The sequence below is a fragment of the Physeter macrocephalus genome, chromosome 14 (genome assembly GCF_002837175.3).
Source record: "Physeter macrocephalus isolate SW-GA chromosome 14, ASM283717v5, whole genome shotgun sequence".
NCBI classification, from domain to species: domain Eukaryota; kingdom Metazoa; phylum Chordata; class Mammalia; order Artiodactyla; family Physeteridae; genus Physeter; species Physeter macrocephalus.
In genome coordinates, this window is record NC_041227.1 from 65,525,081 (window position 1) to 65,552,150 (window position 27,070).

Sequence of the window (27,070 nt, forward strand, 5' to 3'; positions counted from 1 at the left end):
CCGGACGCCGCGAGGAGAGCGGGGAGGGGGGCCATGCGGCCGGGTTCCCCCCCGGCGCAGCGGGACAGCGGCCAGGGCCGGGGGCGCAGCGGCGTCGCTTCATGCAGCCGGGGCGGCTGGGCAGCGGCGGCGGCGGCGGCGGCGGCGGCGGGGGCGGCGGCTGGAACCCCCCCACGCAGCGGGGGCGGGTGGGCAGCGGCGGCGGGGGCGGCGGCGGCGGCGGGGGCGGCGGCTGAAACCATGTCCGGGCAGCGCCGGGGGCCGCCGCCGCCGCCGCCGCCGCCGCGAGCCGGGAGCCGCGATGGCCCAGTGGTCCGCACCTCCTCCGCCAACGCCTCCGCCTCCACCTCTCGCCGCGCCGCCGCCGCCCGGCGCCTCGGTTAAGGGCCCGCCGGCGCGCAAGCTGCTTTTCATGTGCACCTTGTCCCTGTCCGTCACCTACCTGTGCTACAGCCTCCTGGGCGGCTCGGGCTCCCTGCAGTTCCCCCTGGCGCTGCAGGAGCCGCCGGCCGCCGCCGCCGAGCCCCCGCCAAGCCCGCCGCCACCCTCTCTGCCGCCTCCCCCCGTGCGCCTCGGCGCCCCCTTGCAGCCGCCCGAGCCGCCGCCGCCGGACAACGCGAGCCGCGGGGAGCCGCCCGAGCCCCCCGAGCAGCCCGCCGCCCCCGGGGCCGACGGCTGGGGGCTGGCGAGCGGCGGCGGGGGAGCCCGGGACGCCTGGCTCCGGACCCCGCTGGCCTCTGGCGAGATGGTCACGGCGCAGAGCGCGCTGCTGGAGAGGGAAGCGCAGGAGTCCAGCACCACCGACGAGGAGCTCGCAGGCCGGAGGGCGGCCAACGGGAGCAGCGTGAGGGGCGGCGCCGTCAGCACCCCCGACTACGGGGAGAAGAAGCTGCCACAGGCGCTTATCATCGGGGTCAAGAAAGGAGGGACCCGCGCGCTGCTGGAGGCGATCCGAGTGCACCCGGACGTGCGGGCGGTGGGCGTAGAGCCGCACTTCTTCGACAGGAACTATGAAAAGGGGCTGGAATGGTACAGGTAGGACCCCGAGCTCGGCGGATGGGATAGGCGCGTAGGGGAGACCAGCAGGGGAAGCTGCCGCTCCCCTGGCCCTTGGGGATCCGGGCAGCGTCCCGAGAGGGCTTAACCCCGCGCGGGCTCTGCGCACCCTGGCGGGGCTGCTCTGGGAGAGCGGCGGAGAGGGCTGGAGGCTAGCCAGGGATCACTTAATTCCAGGGCGAGGAGAGAGGGGTCCCCCTCCTCTGCCTGCCTCAGGCTCCTCGTCCAGGGAGCTGCTTTCCGAATCTGCCTAGTTCCAAGCCTGGGAATCCCCAGCCCTCGTGCCCCCGGGGTGTTTCCTAACCCAGGCTCTTGCGGGGCGGGGCGCTTCTGTGCTGGGGACGCTGAGGAATGGAGCAGGACAGCTAGATTGACCAGAGGGCTTTGGGATCCCCTGGAATCTCTCAAAATCGGCCTCAAACGCATTTGCGTGGCTGGAATCCAGTGTTTTCAGTTCAGAGCAAAATGAACAGGGAGCAGTTAAAAAGATGATGCTGGCGAGTTTGGGCTTTCTAGTAAAGACTCAGGATGTCCCCCATCTCCAGAACTTTCTGTCCCTCTTGGGCTGCATGAACACTGGGTTGATTTTGCATCAGGAGTATCCGTGCCTCCATGACAGTTGGTGCCCTAAGAGTTTTCATGCCGTGCACCTGTGCCCTTTCTAACCTGTGCCTCCTTTGTAACAGATTGGAGCTTGTGTCTAGTGAGTTGATTGTTCATCTCCCTCCTTTTCCGTCTGCCAGCGTTGAGGGAAAGGGAGAAGAGAGGAGTAGTAAGTTAAGTGTGGGTAAAATAAATTAATAATCCAGCGTCGTACCCCCGCCCCCGCCTTTCCTCTTGTTTTTTAATTTCTCTGGAAAACAGATCTGGATGGCTGGCCCCATCTCGGTTGTATCTCAGTAATTAATTGCAATTGTCAACCAGAAACACAGGCTTTGTCAGTTAAAGTGATGTTATCATCTTAACAGAGCCAATAAGTAAAATAAGGATTGTTTCCTGACAAGTCGCCTTCTTGTTGAAGAGATGTGCTCTCTAAGTTTAAATTACAGCCTAGGAAAGTTTTAGAAATAACTTAACTTTGGAAATATATGATAAATGTGTGTATTGTGATTGATTTCTTTCCGTTTTAAAAATATGCCTTATGCTTTCAAAGCTTGAGAGAAGTACACTTAGGGATAAACATTCCAGCACGTTAAACCGAAAAAGCAAATGCGTCTGTTCATGTCTTGTCTGTTTCAACAGAGAGAACTAATTGCAATATTTTAGGAGGCTTCAAACAGCCCCTTCCTATCAAAATAAAAAACAGCAAATGCCTAATTTAACTGGAAAATCAGTATTTATAACATCACAAGCCATGGCTTCCAGTTTGCAATTATAATTAAAAAGGCGTTAGGATGATTAATGCAACAACAGCAAAAAAAAAAAAAAAGTATGATGTCTGGGAAGGTTTCAGTTGTTTAACTGTTGATTGTAGGAATGTTCTGGTTTCTGCTGTGAGGCAGCCGTTGCCCTAAGAGGGTAACTATGGCTTTTTCCAATTCTAATTTTAAAGCCCTGTATCTTGTGAGAAGTGTCAAATGCCCTTTGGGGGAGAGGGAGGCATAAAAATCAAATCTCTCCAACACGTGTTTGGGTTGCTTTACCGCAGCTGGAAATGGAGAAGGGGATGTTTTATTTGGATGAGTTAAAATAAAGTTGACGAAGAGTGTGCGGCGACTGCATGTCAGGAAGTCCCATCGTAGGGTCTGGAGCATTTTCTGAATGAAAAGATAGAAGATGTCAGGTTTTCTTACGTTCTTTTATTCTGCAGCTGGGAAAAGGAGGTATGTAAACTGCCTGGCTGTCAGGACATGGCTGTTGAAGATCCGTGGTACCCTCAGCCATCACTTGTGGTATTTGGGGCTCAGTGCCCGATAGGACTAAGAGATGCAGACGGAACTGGGTTCCCTTGATCCTCACTTCAGAGGACCATGTGATATCTCTGTATCCCTCATCTCCTCCCCCAGCATCACACCCATGGTAGGTCCTCATTATGCTTAGTGGTGCTGATTGGAGTTGCTGGAGGAGACTCTATCTAACGTAGAGGAATCATTTTCCACCCAAGCCTGGCTGTTGAGATGACTCCCAGAAACCCTTTGGATCCTAGGATAGCTCTCTGGCCTTAACAGGGTCAGCAGTCTTTTGAGGGCATTTGGGGGATTTCTGTTGGCTGCATCTCTTAAGGCTTTTCTCTCCCTCTCCCATGTAGGAAGAGGGGACAGCATCCTCACTGTATCGTAGAAAGAAAGCACTGGCATTGATTCAAACCGGTAACAGAAACCCTTCCTCCTGGTTCCCTGGTGCCAATCTTTTAAATGGTGGCATCTGTACTTAAGTGGTTACATTTCCTCCCCATATGCAGTGTACCTTATCTGGAATCTTACTCTACTATTTGCCTGATAGAGATTCACAGGTTAATTAAGTGTTTTGATCCCCTCTTCCCGTTATTTGTTTTGTTTTTCTTTTTCATTTCAATGCGCTTCCCAGTAGCCGACTGATTCTGCAGGTGATCATGGTTGTTGTGATTTCCATGAGGGAGAGAAAGAAGAAATTGGGGCTGCTCTCGGCAGAGCTGGCAAGGGTTTCCTCATATTTAACTAAGCAGCCCCAGTTTTATTTCCTTGGTGTCACTCCGGTTATGTCTAAATCCGGGTTTTGCTTTCGCCTATGCTGTTGATCTAATGTGATTTAAAAACACATTTGCGATTAGAACATATGCATCAGATTTGCAGGACAAGATAGACTGATGGATTAGGGTGTGTTAAAGCTATGGAACAGCAAGCCTCACTTGGTGGGTTGACACAGGCCAGTGATTAATAAGTGGTGGTAGATTAAACTCTCCATCCCCCCCCCCTCAAAAAATTAAAAGGGCAAAGCCACAATACGCCTTTCAATATGAGCTAATACACACTGGGCAGAGACCTTAAACTCCTCTAAGGGGTGGGACCTTGTGGCAGGCCAAGTGGCTGCCACGGCAGAACTCATTAAAGTGATGGAAATGACTTGAGCTGTGGTCTCCCTCGTGGATTACAGACTGTATGGTGACTGCGACCACTTTGCTTTGGAAGCCACTCAGCTGTAGGGGGACAGGAAGTGACCCTCCATGGTTTCAAGTTGTCTTCACTGCCAGCAGTTACTACACACATCCTGTTGGCTGGAGGGTAATAGCTGGCGTTCAGTAGTCATGCTTGTGCTACCCAGAGGAGAGTGGTCCACCGCATCATTCGGACGTGGTGTCCAGAGAGAGAAAGAAGGAGGGCAGCATAAGGCACTGGCACATATTGAACGCCTGTTATTGTGATGGTTTGCGTTTTATAGACGTATTATCACATCTGGGTGGCATGATGAGGCTGTGAGCAAAAGAACAGCATTTCCGCTTTACAGTTGGCTCCCAGAGGGTAAAACAACTTGCTCGAGGTTGCTCAGCTGGCCAGTGGTTGAGCTGACATTTGAAGCCACATCTGTCCAAAGTGCTGGTAAATAGAGTGCTATCAAGGTCTTTTCCTTCCTTCTTTTCATTCAGCAAACATTTAATGGTAGTTGATATGTGCACAGTGTACTGTTTTAGGTGCTGGGGGTAAAGGGGTGAACAAGACAGGTGAAGCACCTGTTCTCTTGGAACTGACGTATTAGTGGGGGTGGGGGTGGGAGAAGGGGAGACAGCAAACAAACAAGTCTTTCTGCTTACTCTTGTAATGTGGCTACTAGAAAATTAAAATTTACACTTGTGACTCCTGTTATATTTATTTCCACCGGGCAGCACTCCTGTGGAGCAGTGCTTTTTAAACTTCAAATGCACACAAAACACGGGGAGCGGGGGTGGGGAGTGGTGGTGTTAACGTGCAGCTGCTGAGTCCGTAGGTCGGGGAAGGGGCCTGAGATTCTGCATTTCTGATTTCCAAGGTGATGCTACTGATTCCTGGACCTCTCTTTGAGTAGCAGCGGCCTAGAAAGTAATTGGTGTGTGTGTGTGTGTGTGTGTGTGTGTGTGTGTGCGCGCAAATGTGCGTGCACGTGTTATTTTAAATCAAATGATGAGGGAAAACCTCTCTGTGGAGGTGGTGTAAATGTCATGAAAGAGTAAGATCCTCGCATTTCGTGAAGACCTGGGTGGAGAGGTTTCTACGCAGAGGGAACAGCAAGTGCAAAGGCTCTGAGGTAGAAACAAGCCTCATGGCTTTTCAAAGTGTTCTTTCATTATTCCAGAAGTACAGTGTTTGTAGCTGTGCAAAACTGGGTTCAAACCTGGCTTTGCAACTTACTTGTTGTATGATCTGGGTTGGATAACTGACATAACATCACTTGGCTTCAGTTTATCTGAGAGTAATTCCTTCCTCGCAAGGTTGTTAGGAGGAATAAATGAAATACTAAAAGTGAATATATTTTCTAAACAAAAAATGAGTATCCTAGAGCAGAAATCTAGATGAACCCAACTACTGAGTTTTGGTCTCACATGCTTTACCTTCTGTCACAGCTGTCATAATATTGACTGGAGGCTCTTATTGGGGATGTTTTTGGGGAAAGTCTAATAATGATTGGCTTTGAAATCTACATCTGCTTAACCTTTTAAACCAAGGGTCACCAACTCAGATGCCTTCAGGGCTCATGCGGATAATATGTAAGAGTGAAATAGACTAGGTAGGGAGAAACTGGGTCACAGATGTTCTTTCCAAAGGAGCAGCTACTGCTATATTCCAGCTACCCTTTTCCACGTGCAAATGTGGCATCAGGGGAACCAGGTCTTCCACTTGGTAAAAGAAACTGGAAATCCAGGTTTTGGTGTGAAGTGGCCTGGTTTTTAATGTTGGCAACAGATTGAGATTTCTTAAAAGCATGGTGTAGGCCAGCACTGCAGGACAAGCAAAACACATCTGTGGGCTGGATACAGCCAGCTGGCTACTGGTTAGCGACCTTTGGTTTAAACTCATTTCAGAAAGTACCTGGCATACCCACACCCTCTGCAGTTGCCAGAATTGTGGCTTACTTGTGCTATTTTAGTTTAGATATTTTCCCTCTTAACTGATTTTGCAACAGCATGGGGGAAGTACCTCTGAGATATGTTGCAAGAGCAACAAAGGAAACTGGATATAAACAGGAACTGGATATAAACTGGATATAAACAGAAAAAGACAATTCGCAAATAAATTTCCCTTTTGTTCCCAGTGAACATTTTCTTGAAGGAGGGGAAATTCTCAGTTGTTCATTGCTTAATCGGGAGTATCTGTATTTGATCAGTTTAGGTCAGTTGCACTTATAAAATAGATTCTGGTCACGTGGATGGAGTAAGACCTGAAAGTTTTCTAGGGTTCTAGGTTTTTCTTTGCCACATACTAGTTCCACTGGATGTGAGGTTCATTAATATCTTCCTCCCTCTCCCTCCCTCCTTTCCTCCCTTCCTTCCTTCCTTCTCTGTTACTTAGATGATGAGGCTATGTTATCTTCATAGGGTCCATTCAACCACTGAAATATTTTGGTTCTAGAACAAACACTTGTATTAGACTCTTCAGAAGAAGGAAGCTAGTCAAGTAGAAGCGACATACTTTGGAGCCATGTGTTTGTATCTCTGAGCCTGAATCGCCTGAATCCACTGCATCCTCATTGTGTGACCTTGGGCAAATTACTCAATATCACCAAGCCTCAATTTCTTTATCTGCAGAATGGGCTCAGTAGTACTTACTTTGAAGGGATGATGTGAGGATGAAATGAAATGACATTCAAAGCGCCCTACACAGTTTGTGACATAATACATTTTTCTCTCCCCTTCTTTCCTTTTTTACTCCCATTTTTTCCTTTTCCCCCTTGGTTTTCTTCTTCATTTTCCTTCCATTCTTTCCCTTTATCCCGCCTGTCAGTACAGAAGGCCCTAAAGAGAATGCGGTAATGCATTTTTCATTTGAATATAGTCTTTTATTTCAAGATTATGCCTGAATGAGGGATTTCCAACCCTGAAGCAGCTCTTAAGTAGCTCTCCAGAGAATAATCAAAACCAGATTCCAGAATTTGGTCTATTGTAACTTGAACTGAAGGAGAAGAGTCTGATTGCAGGAGGTAAGTGCAACCAGAATTCTCCATAAAGGGGATGGGGTGGGGAAGTGGCTAGGCTCTCTGGGCTGGCCCACTGACATTTTCTTGAGCCTGTGGTAGGAATTGATGCTGATTGCGCCGATAGGTACAGGGATATTTAGGATGCCCAAGGGCATGCTTGCCTTCAGTTTTCCTGCAGATCTGAAAGCTTTTGAGAATGCAGGATGGTTCAGGAAGGTCCCATGAAATTCCCTGTCTTGAGATTTGAGATTTGGCGGCTTTTGCTGGGGAGTTCTCTAGCTGTCATGACATGATTTATTTATTTTTATTTTTGTGACTCATACCAAGCATTTTTACTTTTAGATTGAGTCAGGAGAGAGGCCTCCAGACTTCAGGTGAATGAGGGATTGCTAGGGTTGCACAGTAGAAAGTTTTAAAGGTTTTGGTTTTGCATAATGGATGATATCTCTGAAACTGGTTGAACCACTGCCCTGTTAAAGTAATCCCTCGATTCCACTGGTTTCTGTGGTTTAACAGGCTCCTCTATAACCGTCTTGGGAATTTCACTCTGAAATTATAATTCACTAAGGGAGCCTTTCAGCATATCTTGCCATTAATTAAAAGCAGGCGGTTGATTTTTTTTTTTTTTTTTAACGCTCACTAGTTAGGATTGCCTTTTTTTAAAAAACTTTTTTTTCAACCTTTATTTAAGAATGTATAAAGCATATATGGAGGAAAACAAAGCAACACATGAATTAGGCCACATTTTTTGGTTGTAAGTGATAGAAATGGAGCTTAAATTATTATAAACCAAGAAAGATAATTATTGGCTTATTACTTAGGAAGTCTGAGGGGTAATGGCTTCAAGAAAAGCTGAATCCAGGGGCTCAAATAATGGCACTAGGTCTCTGTCTCTTTCCATTCTTTGCCATGTTTGTCTATACCTTTCTTCATTCTCAGATAGGTTGTCTCACTACATTTTAGGCAAGATGGTAAGCAGCAACCCTAGACAAGCGTTTTTTTTGTTTATCAATTCTTTTGGAAAAATTTTTTCTTAAGAGCTTCTGTGAGAAATTCCTGGAGATGCTGTTGACCCAGGTTGGGTCAGGTCCATCCTCAAGCAGTCATTGCGTAGTTACTCTAATCAGGCCTGGGGGATGTAGCCACCCCTTCGGCTTGGGGCGATAGTGAGCGTAGGGGAAGCAGGGTTATTCCCAGGACAACCATAGGGAGTAGTTTCCCCATAAAGAATGGGGTGTTCAGGGGTTCTATTGATATAAGTGATATAAGAAGTAGGGACCAGTTAAAACCACATATTCATTAAACATATAAAGATCCACTCTGGGGAAGGCGTACAAATGGTTAGTTTGGGGAGGTTAAACGTACTTGTTATTTCAGTTATTCATTTATTTATTCGTTAAACACGTATTTAATGTCAATTATGTGTCAAACATGAATCAGTCATGTCCTGTGATCTGAAAGAACTCACAGAGTGGAGAAATGAACATGTAAGTGATTACATTACAAGGTAATTAAAGTCTTGACAAAGTGTGATTTATTCTAGGAATGAAAGGATGGTTTGATCTTGGGAACTCTAATAAATACTGTGAGTTACTTGTAACACTTCTCATCTAGAGAAGAATCTTACGATTATTTTATGGGTGCTAAAAAGTCTGATCAAACTAAATATTTATTTCTGATTTTTAGAATGTCTGCTAATAAAATAGGATCATACCCAAAGCAAGCATCATGTTTAATGGTGTAATGCTAGAAACACTCCCATTAAATCCAGAACAAGACCAGAATGCCCACTGTCATCATTATGATTTACCATTGCTCAGGAATGAATAGATAATGCAGTTAGATGCAAAAGAGAATAAGAACGGGGAAGTTAGAATTATCACCATTAGCCAGTAATTTCATCTTTTTTTGGAAAACCTAAGATAAGCAATCCCCCCAACCCATGAGTCTATTAGAAATAATAATAGGATTTATTAATGTGAGGAAATTACTATGCAAAATCTATAGTTTTCCTATCTGCCTATGCCAAGCATTTTGAAAATATAATGAGAAAATATCCTATTTATAGAACCAACCAAAGAGACAAAATAACTAGGAATAAATTTAGCACGAATTGCAAGGGACTCGCAAGAACAAAATTTTAATACTTAGGGGTGTCAGAGAAGAAAACGGTAAGTGGAAAGAGAGCTCTTTCTCTAGGATAGCACTTCTTTTTATTCTTTCCCCGCCCCCTTCCTGCTTTCCCTCCCCCTCTCCTTCCCCCCCTCCCCTTTTTAACTGGAGATCTTTGCTACTACACTGAGGTCAGGTGTGTTTGAGAGTGGTCTGAAGATATTGTCTCTATGAACATGGCCAAAATGTTGTACTTCACATGTAGGAGTCCCTTACTTTCTACATTTTATTTGACTGAGGAGAGGATGGTAAGACGACCACTCCTGTTCAGATTCATAAACAGTGTTAGAATTCCTCGTGGAGGGTGGGTGCTGGCTGCTTTACATCCCAAATTCAGGGGTGGTAGGATCGTGCCAAGGGGAGGATTAACAGTTGAATTGGTGTAAATTAGTAAATTTAGGTGCACTCCTGTTGCTACAAAGCAAAAAACAAATCACAGACAAATGATGGTTATTTAACGGAACGGGGAGATGAAGATTTAAGATTTGGACCTGAAAGAATCACAGTAGCAGGGTGGTAAGAATCGTGGTGGTGGACACGTACTGTATATGCCCGCTTCTGCCCTGAGCAGTGGGTTCATTCAGTCTTCCCAGGAGCCTGGTGAGACAGGTACTGTGATTGCTTATGGTGTACCGGTCAGGGAACTGAGGCACAGAGAGGTCAAGGACCTTGCTCAAGATGTGGAGTTGGGATTCAAACCCAGGTGTTTGGCTCCAAACATACAGCAGTTCCTTTTTTTTTTTTCTTGAAGTGGACCATGTTTTTAAGAGTCTTTATTGAATTTGATACAATATTGCTTCTGTTTTATGTTTTTGGTTTTTTGGCCACGAGCATGTGGGATCTTAGCTCCCTGACCAGGGATCGAACCGGCACCCCCTGCATCGGAAGGCCAAGTCTTAACCACTGGACTGCCAGGGAAGTCCCCAGCATTTCCTTTCATTTGTCCCCAAGCTCTTTTCCACTGGAAGGGTTGTCTTCCAGCATCCTGGGGGCGAATAATAAATGCCAGCGTTTCTGTGCTAGAAGGTTTTGGTTTCCTGTGTGTGCATGGCCTACCTACAGGACAGGCTAATTGTGGGGTTTTGCCCCCAAAACAGACCATGGAAGTGTCTCCCTTTCTGTTCTGGGACCAAGCTCATTCCCACTTCAGGGCATTTAAATCTCTTGTTTCCTCTTCCGGGAATTCTCTGTCCCCAGATCCCTCGACTGCAGGTATCTCATTACCTGTCCTTCAGATCTTGACTCACATTTCAGCTCCCCCCCAAGACCTTTACTAACTACCTAATTTAAAGACCCTTTTCCACTTCTGAGCTTGTTACACTGTTTTATTTTCTTCAGAGCATTTCTTCTCCCAAATCATCCTAATGACTTACCTCTCCCTCCCCAGAAGGTCAAGTACAGGGGAGCAGGGTCTTGTCCCGCATGACCTTGCCAGTACTCTGAACCAGAAACAGTACTTGGCACATGATAGGCAATACATAATGGTGGCTTCTTCATCACTAATTCTGAATCAGTGACTTACTGAATGAAAGGGGTACCTTCTTTGTGCTGTTTTCTTTGAAAACCCCAGGCTTCTGCAAAGAAATCACACACACATTCCTTGGGAACTCTGGCTAAGGATTGTTCTCAGCTCTTTCACGTACTATTTTTGCAAGACTATTTTGGGTACAAGAAAGAGAAACCCACTCAAACAAGCTGTGTGGGCTAGACAGTCTCCCCAAAAGGTCCCAGCGGCATACCACGTTATCCCATTTATTCTTCTCGGCAGCCTCGTGAAGTAGATACTGTCTTATCCCAGTGTTACAAATAAAGAGAAAGAGACTTCAGAAGGGCAGGTGACGGTCCCCGGGTCACACGGCAGGTGTCTTTCCATTGTAACAGGTGGCTTTTGGTTCCTGGCCTTTGTTGCTGTAGTTGCCAAAGTTTTAGAAGAACCTGGATTATTCCTGATAGACTGTTATGCTCCAGGAGTAGTTTGGATGGTGTTTCTCTAAATGCATTATCAAAATGACATTATTGCCATTTAATAATCAAACAATTACATCGAGGCTGTGTTCGATTTGTTGCTCACTATAGGTGCAGATACACCTTTCTGCCTCCAGGTTAAAGCCTCTGTATACAGGGCGTTGGAGGTTTGGGTGTCCACGGAGCTGAGGAAATTTGAGTCAAACTGCTTGAGTGCCTTTATCATAGGGCAGTTTGCCTGCTTGGAGCTCTGTGATATTTAGAAAAGAAAGCTGAACCTAAAATCAGAAATTAAAGATTTGGAGTCTGAGTTCTGTGTCTACCTTGCGTTGTGTGCATAGAGAGTATTTAGCCTTTGAGCCTTTGTTTTCTCATCTCTAAAATGGGAATAACAGTTTCTAATAACCCTGCAGTGATTTTGCAAGGGTAGAATAACGGTGATGTGCTCGCATCTGCTTTGTGTACGTTCTGTAGTTGTTGTTAATCCACACACGTTTTCATGAACTCCCCCAGGTAATTGGTTTTCTGGAATGTTGCACTCCAGGGAGTACCTGAAATACAGGACAAGCACTCTTATCATAAAGTTAGATTAAGAAGTTTAATTTACAGAAACTATTATATACCATGGATATCAAACATGGGAGGGCAGACTGCATAAATATCCTGAGAATTCCTGGAGAACCTCTGTCTGCATAATTCTTTTATCTGATTCATGACCACTGATGCATCATTCTTTCATACTGAAAAAACATAAAAAGCTATAGGACACATTTGCTTTTCAGGATTGCCCTGCAGTTGACGAGCTTTGGGAGTGACCAGAAGATTCTCTCATTTTGCTCTCAAATGACCTGTCATCTCTTTTTCCTGTGCACCCTCTCTGCATTTCCCAGATGGGCATATTAAATTCCCACCTTCTGGCTGCCTGAGTAGCCTACTTCCTAAGCTATGGAAGGCAGAATAACGTACCCTCCTAATAACCACATCCTAATCTCCAAAACCTGTGAGTATGCTACATTAAATGGCAAAGAAGAATTAAGGTTGCAGATGGACTTATGATGGCTAAACAGCTAACCTTGAGGTGGGAGATTATCCTGGATTATCTGGATGAGTCCCATGTAATCACAAGAGTCCTTTTAAATGGAAGAGGGGGCAGAAGAGAGAGAATTAGAGGGATGGCAGACGGGAGGGACTCAACCTGCTGTTGCTGGCTTTGAAGATAGAAGAAGCGGCCACAAGCCAAGGAATTCAGGCAGCTTCCAGAAGTTACAGAAAAGGAAATGGATTCTTCCTTGGAACTCCCAGAAGGAATGCAACCCTCTTGGCACTTTGATTGTAGCCCATGGAGACCCATTTCAGACTTCTGACTTCTAGCATGTTAAGCCAGTTAGTTTGTGGCCATTTGTTATGGCAGCAAAACACTCTTCCCACATATCTTTAGAAGTCGCCATCTTGTTTATTTTCTTCCCTTTGCTTTTTCTCTTTTTTCTGGAGAGTATCATCTCCGGGGCTCTTTGGTCTCTTGCCAAACAGCAACATAGATGCCACTGTCCACTATTTGCAGATGGTCACTGTATTAGTTAGGGAGAAAACGGAACTGTTGCGACAAAGAGACTCCAACCTACAGTGGATTAAATAAGATAATGATTTTTTTCTCCCTCATAATGAAAGTCGATATTCAAAGTTTGTAGCGATTGCTGCTGCATGGAGACCAACCACTCAGAAGGAACACAAGCTGCAAACAGTGAGTTCAAGTGTGCATGTTTGAGTAGCAGCCCTGCATGGACGCTCCAGCCAGACTGGATTGCTGGAGCAGCTGTGCTCAGGGAGACCACTCAGAGACCCAAGTTCCATTCTTTCCATCTTTTTTTTTTTTTTTTTTTTTGGCGGTACGCGGGCCTCTCACTGTTGTGGCCTCTCCCGTTGCGGAGCACAGGCTCCGGACGTGCAGGCTCAGTGGCCATGGCTCACGGGCCCAGCCCCTCCGAGGCATGTGGGATCTTCCCGGACCGGGGCACGAACCCGTGTCCCCTGCATAGGCAGGCGGACTGTCAACCACTGCGCCACCAGGGAAGCCCCATTCTTTCCATCTTGTTGCTCTGTCATCCTCCTGGGAGCATGTTAGAAATGAAGAATCTCAGATCCCATCACAACCTTTTGGAAGCAGGATTTACATTTCAAGAAGATACTTGGGGAATAATTTTGCACAAAGTTTGAGAAGGTGGCCTTACGGTAAAGCTGTTCAACTTCAGCATAGTGGACATTTGGGGTCAGGAAAGTCTTCGTGGTGGGGGGCTCTTCTGTGCATTGTAGGATGTTCAGCAACCTCTCTGGCTTCTGCCTTCCCCAGATGCCAGTAGTTGACTCCTCACCCCTCATTTGAATAGCCAAAAATGCCTCCAAACATTGCCAGATGTCCCTGGGAAGCAAAATTGCCTGTGGTTGAGTGACAACCCCTGCCTTAGAGGATTTTTCTCCTGCGTGATCACAGCTGAGGCTCCACCCCATTTACCTTCCAGCCAACAGTCAGGCAAAGAGGGCAAAGTCTAGGAAGCAGTTTTCTCTTAAGCAAGTAGCAGAAATGACCTTCATGACTTCCACTCTCCTTCTGTTGGTGAGAATTCCAGTGCATGGCCAGATCCAACTGCAGAGGATTCTGGGGACCATATGAGTGTCTCTCTCTCTGTGCCCAAGAAGGAGGGGAGAATGAGTCTGGGGTCAGCTATCTGCCAAAGTAACTAACACAAGGATATGGTCGTACTAGACCTCTTTTTATTCTCTTCCATCAAGAAGGGAATCCAGTTGGAAGGATGAAATAAATTGAGTAGGTATAATGTTCTTCGCAATTGGAACACGGAACTATTTTAGGAGGTCACAGGAAATTTTAGAGGAACACATAAAATTTACCTGATTTTCTAATAGTATATTTTGGTATTGAGAGTTTGGTGTCTTCTAAATGTCTGTCATAAGTGTTACTCTTGCAGGTTTTTTTTTTTTTTTGCCATATAGATATACTCGCCTATATTGATATTTTTTTTGTGTGTGGTACACGGGCCTCTCACTGCTGTGGCCTCTCCCGTTGCGGAGCACAGGCTCCGGACGCGCAGGCTCAGCGGCCATGGCTCACGGGCCTAGCCGCTCAGCGGCATGTGGGATCTTCCCGGACTGGGGCACGAACCCGTGTCCTCTGCACTGGCAGGCGGACTCCCAACCACTGCGCCACCAGGGAAGCCCTATGTTGATTTTTTTTTTACATGAAAAATAATTTTCTTCAATATTTGTAAAGACTGTATCATTACTATAAGTGTGTTTGATGAGGTAGAGACATACATACATACACACATTTATGTTTGTATACATAGATAATTGTCTACCTATCTATCTCTGTATCTGTCAATCTGCCTTGGTACCACATGCATCTCTTGCCCAGACTGTTGCAGTAGACTTCTATTCTTATTTCTGCTAACACTCTTGACCTCTGTAGTCTGCTCTTCACAGTGAATAGAGTAAGTGATCCTTCTAGAACATACAGCAGACCACATCACTCTCCTGCTTCACATTTTCCAGTGGCTTTTTGTCAACGTAGAAAAAAATTCTAAGTCCCAATCATGATCTACAAAACCCTAAAGAATCTGACCCCTGCCCACCTCTTCAACCACATTCATTTGCCTTCTTGTCTTTGCTTCTCTGCCTGAACCACACTAACCTCCTTGTTGTACCCTGAGAAGTCAAACATGGCCCTGCCTCAGGGCCTTTGCACTTGTTGCCTCCTCCACTTCCTATAATGCTGTTTTCTTAGATAATTGCATGGTTTGCTCTTCATTCATTTGAGCCTCTGCTCAACTGTCCCTCCTCAATATGACCTTTTCTTGTACTACCTGGACTCACTTTGTGTATTCTTAGTGGTAAGAGGTCCAGTCATTGGAAAATGCTGGTAAAAACAATGTTACCACCAGCAGTTGCTTAATTCCACAGTTATTCTGCTCTTACCTAGATTTCTGGTTTCTTAGTTTCCTGGTTCTTAATTCCACCATCCTGGAGGGAAGATCTAGTTCTGATCAAAATGACCATGACAGTGCTGGGGTCCATTTAAAAGATGTTTATGTAACTCTCAGCTATTCCTGCTATTTAAGTACACCACCACTAGGTGGTGGTCATGTGACATAGACTCATTTCAAAGTACAGTAAGGCTTTTCCTGAGATAAAAGATGTGAATGGGGCTTCCCTGGTGGCGCAGTGGTTGAGAGTCCGCCTGCCCTGCCGATGCAGGGGACACAGGTTCGTGCCCCGGTCCGGGAAGATCCCACATGCCGTGGAGCGGCTAGGCCCGTGAGCTATGGCCGCTGAGCCTGCGTGTCCGGAGCTTGTGCTCCACAATGGGAGAAGCCACAACAGTGAGAGGCCCGTGTACCGCAAAAACAAAAACAAACAAACAAACAAAAGATGTGAATGGTTTCAGACTCCTTCCAGCTTGGGTTAATCCTGCATATTTTGCCCCTGCAAAATTAGAGACTTTATAAAAGGTTCACTTTCAGTAAACAAGAAACAGACATCAAAATATTTAGAGCCTGTTTAAAACAAACAAACTCAAATACATTTGGCTATCTTTTTTCTCTACCCACTTCTTAGCCAATTTTTAAAATTTGTGTTCAGATACAGAGAATATATTGCCAGGTGGCATTTTTCTTTCCTTCTTAGCTATGAATGTCTGAATGTGGACAAACAAAATGAACATACCATGTTTCCAAAAATATATGTTAAGACATTTAATATTAGAAATTATTACTATAACATATATGCCAGATATTAAGTAAGTGTACTGCCTATTTAGACTGAAAAGTGCATGGTGATTTCAGCCAACAAAAACCCCATGACCTTACCCAGAACCACTGCTTTTCTTATTTAGGATAAAATATGAGTTTGTTCTGTACTCACTGGTTCTCATTCATGTATGGATTGCTGTGTCGAGAGTCCCTTCTTCTGGTTTACTTTTCAGCTGTTGACCTTAGTGCTCCTAGATTTCTTGGGATTATGTCTCTTTCCCTCTCCTCCACCAGGAGGAAGAAATTGCCCCCAATCATAATATGTTAGAGCACATTTAAAGGAAATCTTTCCCAGTGGTTTGAAGTGTAGCTGTGGAACTCTGTTGTCTAGGATTCTTCTGGTTCTAACACGCAGAAATTCCTGGTAAAATCTGAACCAAGCATGAACCAAAAAGGAGTTGAACGGCTTATATATTTAAGAAGTCATGGGTGGGAATGGCTTAATTAGGGCTTAAACAGTGTCAGCAGATCTCTCATTTTTGGATTTTACTGCCTCTGAGGTGGTCGGCTGCTTTCTGAAAACCTTTCCCCTTGTGGATGGGAGTGGGTGCCAGCGCAGTCTTCTCACCCCAAATGCAGTAGGAAAAATGTGCCGTCTTTGTCCCAGAAGTGTCTGCTGAAGTCTCATTGCCTCTTACGGGGTCACACACACATCCTGCAACCAGCTGTTGTTGCCAGAGTGGGTGTGAGGCTTGAGGTACCCGCCCCTCTGGAGCAGAGGCGGGGTGCTTCCCCTGGGGGCACCGGAGGATGAGATGCGGGCATTTTCCCAAAACAGAACCAGGATATGGTTATCAAAGAACGGAAATGGATGCTGGTGCCCAAACCACAGATGTCTATTTTAAGACTCTTCTGTTCAGACATAATCTTTTGCTAAAGCACAACAGACTAAAACAGATACACCGAGAGTTCCGCTGACTTGTGTGGGGATGGAGGGCCTGGGTCCTCCTCTGTGTCTCTCAACCACACCATGGCTCAAGAGCTCCCTCTCCAGCTCACTGCTTGAAGATTCTTTTTTTTTTTTTTTTTTTTAAATAATTTTTATTGGAGTATAGTTGATTTACAATGTTGTGTTAGTTTCAGGTGTACAGCAAAGTGAGTCAGTTATACATATACATATATCCACTCTTTTTAAAATTCTTTTCCCATAGAGGCCATTACAGATTATTGAGTAGAGTTCCCTGTGTTATACAGTAAGTCCTTATTAGTTAACTATTTTATCTTCCTTAACACAGAAAGAAAGGAAGGAAGGAAAGAAGATAGGGAGGGAAGACAAGACAAGCCACTTGTCCAGTCTTAGTACCTAAGATGCATGACATCTGAAAAAAATATCTAAAGTACCTGCCCCTCAGAAATCACTAATTATTTATTTAGAATATTTTCTATTTCCATCACTTCCTTAGCAACCCTTAGCAGCTGCCTGGGAAAATTTAAAGAGATTGTATATCTTACAAGAAAATTCTTCAAATAGCAAGTGAAATCGTTTCATCACATGAAGGATTCCTGCCCAGATTCACTTCAAGTCAAGAGGGAGAAATGATCTGGCATTTCATCAGCCTTAATGGGACAACTAGATAGCCCAGAATTTCTAGAACAACCCTGATTCTATGTCATTTTCCTCTTTGCAGTTAAGGTAAGGCTGATGTTAGAATATAAAGTGTGATTTAATTTTTTATGCTTTTGTAAGACTTTTCATAAAAATAAATCTACATTTTGGGGAGTTTTTTTGGGGTCAAATCTAGTGTCTTGGTGTTTTGTTTAAAAATAGGTACCTTGTGTTGTCTGGGGGAGTCTCATTAGCACGCAGTGATGGGTCCCCCTTTGCCGAGGGTCCCTCCCCATCATTTCCCCCCAAAAGAAAGCCACAGGAGTCTTCCCTTGAAGGGTTTACCTGCTGGAGGTAGAGATGGAGGAACTAGGAAGAGACACAAAAATATTTGCTGGCCATCCAGCCTCTGGCCGGCTCATATATTTGAACCCTTGTTTTCAGAGAGTTCTTTTCCAGCTTTCTTGTGATTTAAGAGTCTGAAGACCTCTTCCAGATTCTCTCTTGGTTCAGAAAAAGGCAAAATTTCAAAACGAACAGGTCAGGTGGGAAGTGAACTTTTGTGATTTCTCCTTTCTAGCAATTGTGCTTTTGCATAATACGCGTTCTTAATAACAACTGCTAACTTCCTTGATGTGCTTATAGGATTAAAAGAAAACCCCAGTGCATACATGTCCCTCCTTTATCTTATTGAATCCTCACAGCAATCCCTGCTGAGCTAGGGTACCTGGTTTTAGGTGAACACTAAGGCACAGAGAGGTGAAGAGTGATTCCCAAAGATACACAGGTCCATAGGGATGCGACCTGGATTCCAACATAGGCATTTAGGGCGTGTTCTTTTAGCCACACAGCTGTAATGCTGAGAGAGTGTTCTATCCACATTCCAGCTGTCTCTTGTTCCTCTTGGCAGACAGAGTGGTGATTCTCTGGAAACCACTTCTGCAGCCACATTCCGCATGTCCACATCTTAGAGAACAGCTCTCGATGTCGCATTTCAAGGCTGTTTGGGAAATAAACCCACATCTCCTAATGCTGTGAAAGACTGTTGATAGTGTTTATCTACTGGAGTTTGGTTTAAAGGTCTCAGTGCTTTGGATAACTTCGGAGAGAGGTATTGATTTTCCAAGCCCTGCTGTGAGCTGGCAGCTTCAGAGACCCAGTGACTCAGCTACCTCTTCTTGGGACAGCATAGGTATGAGCTTTGCCCTGGGCTCTATATTTTTTAAAAAGAAAGGGAAGGAAAAAAAAATCCATCAGGCTTGGCTATTTCAAAGCCCTGTGAGGGAGGGAAAACATCTCTTCACTGGCATCTTATTTAGGAATGCGTCCTACCTGCTGCCTTGGTTGTGGGATGTCTGCAGGGAGGGGCTGGTCGCAGGGGCTGTTTTGCTCAGGGAAATCGTGGTCACATTCTTGTTCCTGATGAAGAACCTTTAACCCCCCTCAGGTTGACAGCTGGCTTTGCGAAAGTGTTTCCACGAACAGTACTTTGGCTGAAATTTTAGCAAATCACATCACCCCTTGTTACAAAGCTCTGTGACATGCATACCACACCGGCCTTTGTAAAGTGCAGGGTGGCTGGTGTGGAGTAGAAGAGCTTCTGAATCCTGGCTCCTCCTTAAGCCCAGCTTTATTTCTTGTCCCCCTGATTACACGTTATGAAGCACACCTATGGAATTTCCCTGTCCTGATGATGGACACCTGCTATTCCTGGAGCTTTACCCTTCTTCGAAGGGTAACATTTCTCTCATAATTAGCGATATTGAGCATCTTTTCTTGTGCTTGTTAGCCATTTGTATGTCTTCTTTAGAAAAATGTCTATTCAGGTCTCCTGCCCATTTTTTTTTGATTGGGTTGTTTGTTTGTTTTTTTTTTTATATTGAGCCGTATGAGCTTCTTGTATATTTTGGATATTAACCCCTTGTCAGTCTTATCATTTGCTAATATTTTCTTCCATTCTGTAAATCAATATTACTTCAATAAAAAAGAAAGCAAATCAGTTTTATGGCACTATGGATTTTAAAAAGGAAGGAGTGATCGACCATGTTGAATGTCACTAAGAGATTTTCTAAATTGAAGTCTGAAAAATATCCATTTGACTTAGAGAAAGCTTGAAAAAGAGTTGACTTTTAAAGATGTGTCATAGCGTTCTGAGAACTGAGAGGTGCCAGATCTAACATCAAAGATACCTCTAAAGGTTCAGAAAGATAGAAATGGGTCAGCATCGAGTTTTAGTTCTTGGGAACTGGGGGAGGCAGGTGTGAGGGAAATGAGTCTCTCGTTTAACAGATGTTTAAGGCATCCCATTCTTTGCTGTATGCCAGGAAGAAGGTAAACAACAAGACACTTTCATCCTTCTGAAACTCACAGTCTAGGTGAGAAGACAGACAAGCAAATGCCAATCACAATTTAGGTTAATAAGTGCAGAATATGTCAGTCTGAATGCTTTTGGCTGTAAGCGAGAGAAAACCTAATGAACAGTGACTTAGGATATTTAGATTTCACTTAGCAAGAAATCCAGATGGGTGGTTCCAGGATAGAGTCAGCAGTTTACCAGGCTATGAAGGGTTCAAGCTGTTTACATCCTTCCATTCTGCCATGTTAGCCTGTTGGATTTTGAACTGTGGGTTGTTACATCGTGATCTGAAGATGGCTGCTGCAGCTTTAGGGATTATGTTCTTGCATGAGAGTATGCAAAGAAGGAAGGGAGGAAAAGTGACAAAAAGGCTTATTCTTCAGGCAGCTCTTGCCTTTTATTAGGGTGAAAATTCCTTCTAGAAGACCCTGGTATATTTCCTCTACACCCACTGGCCACAAATGGGTCCTGTTCATTTATTCTAAAAAAATCTGTTCATTCACTACTATCTGCCAGGCACATTTGTAGATAAAACAAGGGAAGTGACACCTAAGCTGAGAAGTAGGGGACTTGTAGGGGTTAGCCATTTAAGCTTAGCGTCAATGGTGAGGGAAGGGTGTTGGGCATAAAGAACAGAATATGTGAAGGCTTGGAGGAGAGAGATGTGATACATACACATCTGATGGTGACATGACATGATTCTCTTTAAACGTGACTTCAGTGTGGATTATTACAGAGAAGGGGTTAACTGCAGTCTAACCGTGCTGATCCCTGAGGCACACTCATATTCTGGATTGAGGGTTGCCTCGAAGGACTATCTTTTGTGTGTGTGTGTGTGTGTGTGTGTGTGTGTGTGGTATGCGGGCCTCTCACTGCTGTGGCCTCTCCCGTTGCGGAGCACAGGCTCCGGACGCGCAGGCTCAGCGGCCACGGCTCACGGGCCCAGCCGCTCCGCGGCATGCGGGATCCTCCCGGACCCGGGCACGAACCTGCGTCCCCTGCATCGGCAGGCGGACTCTCAACCACTGCGCCACCAGGGAAGCCCTTGAAGGACTATCTTATACGGGCTAACCTTAGTCTTTTTTGCTTTTCTTCCCCCTGACAATACATGCCTGCATAGCAATGAGATATACCCTTCTTTCACTCAAAGCAATATTTTTCACAAATCTCATCTAAATGAATTAGCATTCCCAGCTCACCTGACCCAGGTTATGGCAGGAACAAGTTCCTTTGCTCACATGTGGGCTGGTCTAGTTGACCGTGGCACTGAAAATCAAAGCCAGTCAGTGTATTTTTGTGCAGACAACCCTTGAGAGGCTGTTCCTGGCCATTTTCTCCTCCATGTTCACAGTGACATCTGTTGGATTATAGCTGGCATCCTCTGTAAAGTGTACGTACTGCTCAGTGCAAGAGGAGAGTGGAAGAGATGGGCACATCGTGAGATGAGGGGGTAAAAGCACTTTATATTTTTTACTTAGATGTTTGTCCTGGAGCCTCTTTTTATTTCTCTCTTTTTCTGCAAAAGTACTGGGTGGATTTGTTTTATGATTCCAATGCATATTTATACTGAGAGTTTTCCTTCTCTTGACAAGAAACATCAAGCTGGAAGGAAGGCATGGAAGACGTGGGGGAGCTTTTATATGTCTCCTTGTTCTTTTGTGACCAGATTTCCTTAATGCACTCAGTTTTCTTCAATGCTGAAGAAAGACCCTTTGTTGTCAGCATTATGTTTTGGCAGTGGGAAATTCGAGTTTATTAGATAACTGTCAGGGGGACTCTACTGGGAGTGGGTTGACATAACCAGACTTTTTGGAGAATAAAACTAACCAGCCAACTCCACCCTAAAATTAGCCTGCTACCTTCGGCACCGTACAATGCAAATTGTTTTCATTAAAACTTGCAGACCTCTATCGGATCTCGGAAGGTACAAAACCCAGGACATAAGGGCATTTCCTCCTTCATGTCTCTGAGACTCCATGAGGAGGGTTATCTGGTCTACCAAGGTACCAGGTGACTGATACATGTTCTCACTTGCCATCCCTTTATTAAAACCATTTTATTTGTTTACGTCCAACACACAATGTGCCCAAAGAACCCCTCATGATCCTTTTCTTTTGTTTCATTTGCTTTGCTTTTCAGCTAGTGAGGAATAAAGCTGGCCTTGTGGGAAATTACCTTGGTCTCTCAGACAATACCCAGCAAGGGCATACAGTGACTTGGGGAGGGTCACATTATTTTAAAAAGCTATTTCAAGTGGTTTTGGGAGAAAGAATAAGATACCATCTGCCAAATGTTTAGAGTGCTTTGGAAATAGGGGGCACTAGGGTAACATGGGCTTGGGAGCCAACTGCTTGGCTATGAGTATGGGCTGTGGGACCTGATGGTTGTGTGGCCTTGAATGAGTTACTAAACTGATACGTGACTCAGTTTCCTCATCTGTAAAATGGAGATATTAATAGTATGTACTTTATAGGTTAGTTACAAGGATTGAATGAGATACACATGCAAAGCTCTGGAAAATAAATACTAATAAAGCAAAGCAGATAATGTGGAGATTTTTTAAAATGAGAAGTCAGTTATCTATCAGTGTAGACAAATTAATCCATGTGCCTTTGGTATACCAGTTGTTCTCCTTAAGCATCTATGTTTCTTTCCTCAAATCCTTATTGGATTCCACTAAAATATCAAGCAACTGTATTTATCTAATATTGGATAATTACTTTATAACTGCTCTCCCCAGTGCTTTGCAAGATGCTAGGGATACACAAATCAGAAGATTTGAAAAAAGTGATATAAATTTGACCAATATACTCTTTGGAAATCATATGTGATCAGCCTTAGTTTGGCTCCAGATTTTCACAGTAGCATCCAAAAGGATGGGTTTGTCCATCTGTCTAACAATTTTGTACCTTTTATTCCCAAAATATAACTGGTGAGGTTCAAATGCTTTTCTCCTTCAGCCTAGAAGTGATTTTACTCTTCCTGAGTTAGCACACTCTTTTCCCAATATTCTTCGTATCTTGTTATTTATGTTTCGTCTGAGTGACAATAGGAAGGGTGGTTTTAAGTCTTATCACCAATCACTTCCATCAGCAAGCATTCTCTTCCAAGCCGCCTAAACCTCTACATCACCTACTTAAATAGAAATCCAGGAGTTGCCATTGTCTCCCCCAACAGAATATAAACATTTGGAGGACAGGGTCCCATCTCTACTTGAGAAAGATTTGGAAAGTGAAGAAATGGAATTCATACAGAAAAGCTGCCATTTCCTTGTTTAACATTGAGTAATTTCTTTAGTTATGTGCCTCACTGGGGTACCACTGAGGTGAACAGAAGATTAAATAGCATCACTAATGATTATGCTTCCATACTAAAGCCCCTTCCTCAGAAAAAAAAAAAAATGTAACAGTGTTTTCCTACCAGTGAAGTGATCCCCTGAACCTGAATTAGCACTGACTCATCAAATCCCTCATCCAGTTTGAAAAGAGGTCAGGTCATTGGCCACTTCATTAACTCATTATGAATTAAAAAAGGGTTTATTGAGTTCCTGGGCATTTTAAAATTTAATAACTTCAGGACGATATTGGCTGGCTGAAACCTCTAGTCATAAAATGAAAGCTTTGTCCAATTTTTTTGCTGCTATGTATTAAAGACAAGTTTTCTTTCTCTGTCTCTCTTTTTTTAACATATCAGATATTTTTGGTACTTTCTTTTCTTTTCATTTCATTTTCATTCTTCCCTTCCATTATTTCTGTTCGTTCCCCCCTTCCTTCCTTCCTTTCTTTTTTAATAGAAACAACAGTCACTTGTGTATACTCTGTGATACAGAATAAGAATACTTTCAGTTCTGAACTACTATTATTTTACTTTTCCTGTGCACCTTCTTATAGGACCGTGCTGCTTGTCCCAATGTGTTGGTATGCAACATTTCTGAAAGAAGATTTTTCATAGGAGGGTGTCAGAGGGTGGAATGATTACCTGGTCACCTCATTCATTTATTGTCACCCTTGACTCATTTTTGGAGCATCTTAAAATACTTAACATACTTACCAAAACCATATTTGAAGATAGCCTCTGTTTTTTTTCTGTTTATTAATATAATACACAGAAATTATAGGAAATTTAGAAAAATACCAGAAGCATGTAGGGAAAATAGAGAAAAATTACCTTCACCCATAATACTACTATCCAGAGAATGTTTCTTTTCTGTGCACATATACACATTTGATTGTTGGTATTATCTCAAATTTGGGATTATACTATATAATTTTTAATCTGTTTTCCCCCGCTTAAATGTAGAATGTTGACATATTTCCATACTAGTGAATGTTCTGTTGCCACAGTGGTTTTCAATTTTATTTTTTAATGTTTTTTTACTATATCCTAAAGTAAGAAGTACATTTTATATGCTGACCCAGAATAAACACACATGCATTTAAAAAAGTTTCATGAAACCATACTGACACTTACTTTGTGTGATGCACTCTGATATTCTTCTATTTAAAAAGCTGTCCAAAAAAATAATAAAATAAAAAAAACATGAAAAGCTGTCCATGGCCCACAAAAACTGGTTTCATGACTCATTAATGATTTGTGACCCACAGCTTTCAAACTACTCCTTTAACACATGAATTTTATTGGCTGTGTACTTTTCATTGTATGGTATGAATACATTATAATGTATTTAACTGATACCCTACAGGTGGACATTTACATTGCTTCCAGTGTTTCTCTGGTCCTAAAACAGTGCAGTGAACAAATGGGTACAGAACACACACACACACACACACACACACACACACACACACACACACAGAGTTTCTTAGGGTGAATTCCAGGGCATACATGGGCATATAATTACTGGGTCAAAAGGTGAGCGGTGAGCATGATTTTTAAAGCTTTTGGTGTACATTGCTGAATTTCCCTCCAGGAAGCTTATATAAATATTTACACTCTTGCTTCCTGTGTCTGAGGATGCCCAGTTCTCCCTGCCCTCACACGTAAAAACTACATTCTTTGAGTTATCTTAGAATCTCAGTCACAGATGAAATTCACAGCAGCATTCAACAGTGAGGGGAGAAATGTTTTTGGCAGTGATGGAAGTCTGCTCTATGACTGAAGATTGCTATTGTGTCTAAACTGTATTATGTTAATGTCCCACGCAGTGTGCTCTGCAGGTGAGGTTTAGCATTTATATTTCTCTCGTACACCGCCAAAAAGAAGTGCTTATTTTAAACATTGCACAGTGCTCTTTAGATCCTGTGGCTCTTTCCATTGTCCTTGGCCATGGATCCTCTGATTCTCTCAGAAAGAGTATAGATGCAGTAACCGTGCATTGTACAATTTTCAGGACAGATTTTGTTTCAGATGTCCCTGCTCTCTGTTGGTCCAGTTTATATCTTAGTTGTTGTCCTTACTTTTGAGTTGGATCATAGCATCTCTGTAAGAACAGTTATATGCCTCCGTTGAGAACAACACTACTCTGTGTTCAGTTTGGAGAGATCTTAATTGTCCAACAAAAAGGTGTGTACGAGTTGTTTTATTTTTAATGGCAAAAGATTGGAAGCCACCTAAGTGTACCTCAGTACGAGACTGGTTGTGTAAGTTATGGCTTACCCACAGAAGGAATACAATGCAGTTGTTGAAAAGAATGAGACAGCACTGTGCATATAGCCGTGGAAAAAACTCCAAGATCTGTTATTGATGAGAAAAAACAAGCTGCAGAGAGGCGTCTAGTATAAATCCTTGACAGCGTGCATGTCTCTTTTTCTAAAATCCTCTGAGTGTATTACTTCAATTAAAATAGATAATGGAAAAAAGTAAAGATTAGCAGGTGTCTAAGGTATTTTAGAAAAATACCCATCAGAAAACACCTCAACTGTCTTATATTGATACTGTGTTGTTTCTGATTGAGAGTTTTTAAAAAAATTTATTTTTTTGAAGTATAGTTGATTTATACAATGTTGTGTTAAATTCTACTGTACAGCAGAGTGATTCAGTTATACACATATATACATTCTTTTTCATACTCTTTTCCATTATGGTTTATCACAGGATATTGAATATGGTTCCCTGTGCTATACAATAGGTCCTTGTTGGTTATCCATTCTATATATAATAGTTTGCAGCTACTAATCCCAAACTCCCAATCCATCCCTTCCCCCTCCCTCCCTCCCCCGATTGAGAATTTTGAGCTGAGTCCTCCCAGGGTGGAGGAGATCCCTTGGGGATCGACTAGACACTTGGAAAGAATTAACTCCACTTCCTAGAATGCCTGTACACTACCACCCCATTTACACCCAGGGAGAACCTGTATCATTCAGTCATACTTAATCCATTTAGAGGGAGCCTCTTCAAAGCTGAATTATGCCAGTTGGTACACCTCATGACCAGAATTATGATTGGCTTCTGGGCTTGCTGATCAGGCTAGTGTTTTATGGAAGACTGTAACTGGCAAAAGACACATGTGTGCACCGAGAAGCACGTGCACACACTTTAGTTAATTAATTAATTAATTAAATTTATTTTTTTATACAGCAGTTCTTATTAGTTATCCATTTAATACATATTAGTGTATATATGTCAGTCCCAATCTCCCAGTTCATCACAGCACCATCACCCCCCTCCGCCGCTTTCCCCCCTTGGTGTCCATACGTTTGTTCTCTACATCTGTGTCTCAATTTCTGCCCTGCATACCGGTTCATCTGTACCATTTTTCTAGATTCCACATATGTGCATTAATGTACAATATTTGTTTTTCTCTTTCTGACTTAACTTCACTCTGTATGAAATTCATCCACGTCTCTATAGATGACCCAATTTCGTTCCTTTTTATGGCTGAGTAATGTTCCATTGTATATATGTATCACATCTTCTTTATCCATTCAGCTGTCAATGGGCATTTAGGTTGCTTCCATGACCTGGCTATTGTAAATAGTGCTGCAATGAACATTGGGGTGCATGTGTCTTTTTGAATTATGGTTTTCTCTGGTATATGCCCAGAAGTGGGATTGCTGGGTCATATGGTAATTCTATTTTTAGTTTTTTTAAGGAACCTCCATACTGTTCTCC

General features: G+C 43.7%; 1 protein-coding gene across 1 annotated transcript in view; it reads left to right on the forward strand.

Annotated features, from left to right (window-relative positions):
* Positions 1-301: 301 nt before the first annotated feature.
* Positions 302-27,070, forward strand: part of HS3ST4 (heparan sulfate-glucosamine 3-sulfotransferase 4) — a 384,854-nt gene continuing 358,085 nt past the window's right edge. The window contains exon 1 of the mRNA XM_024123596.1: positions 302-1,035. Within this exon, the coding sequence (XP_023979364.1) occupies positions 302-1,035 (734 nt within the window). The remainder of the gene's footprint in view (positions 1,036-27,070) is intronic.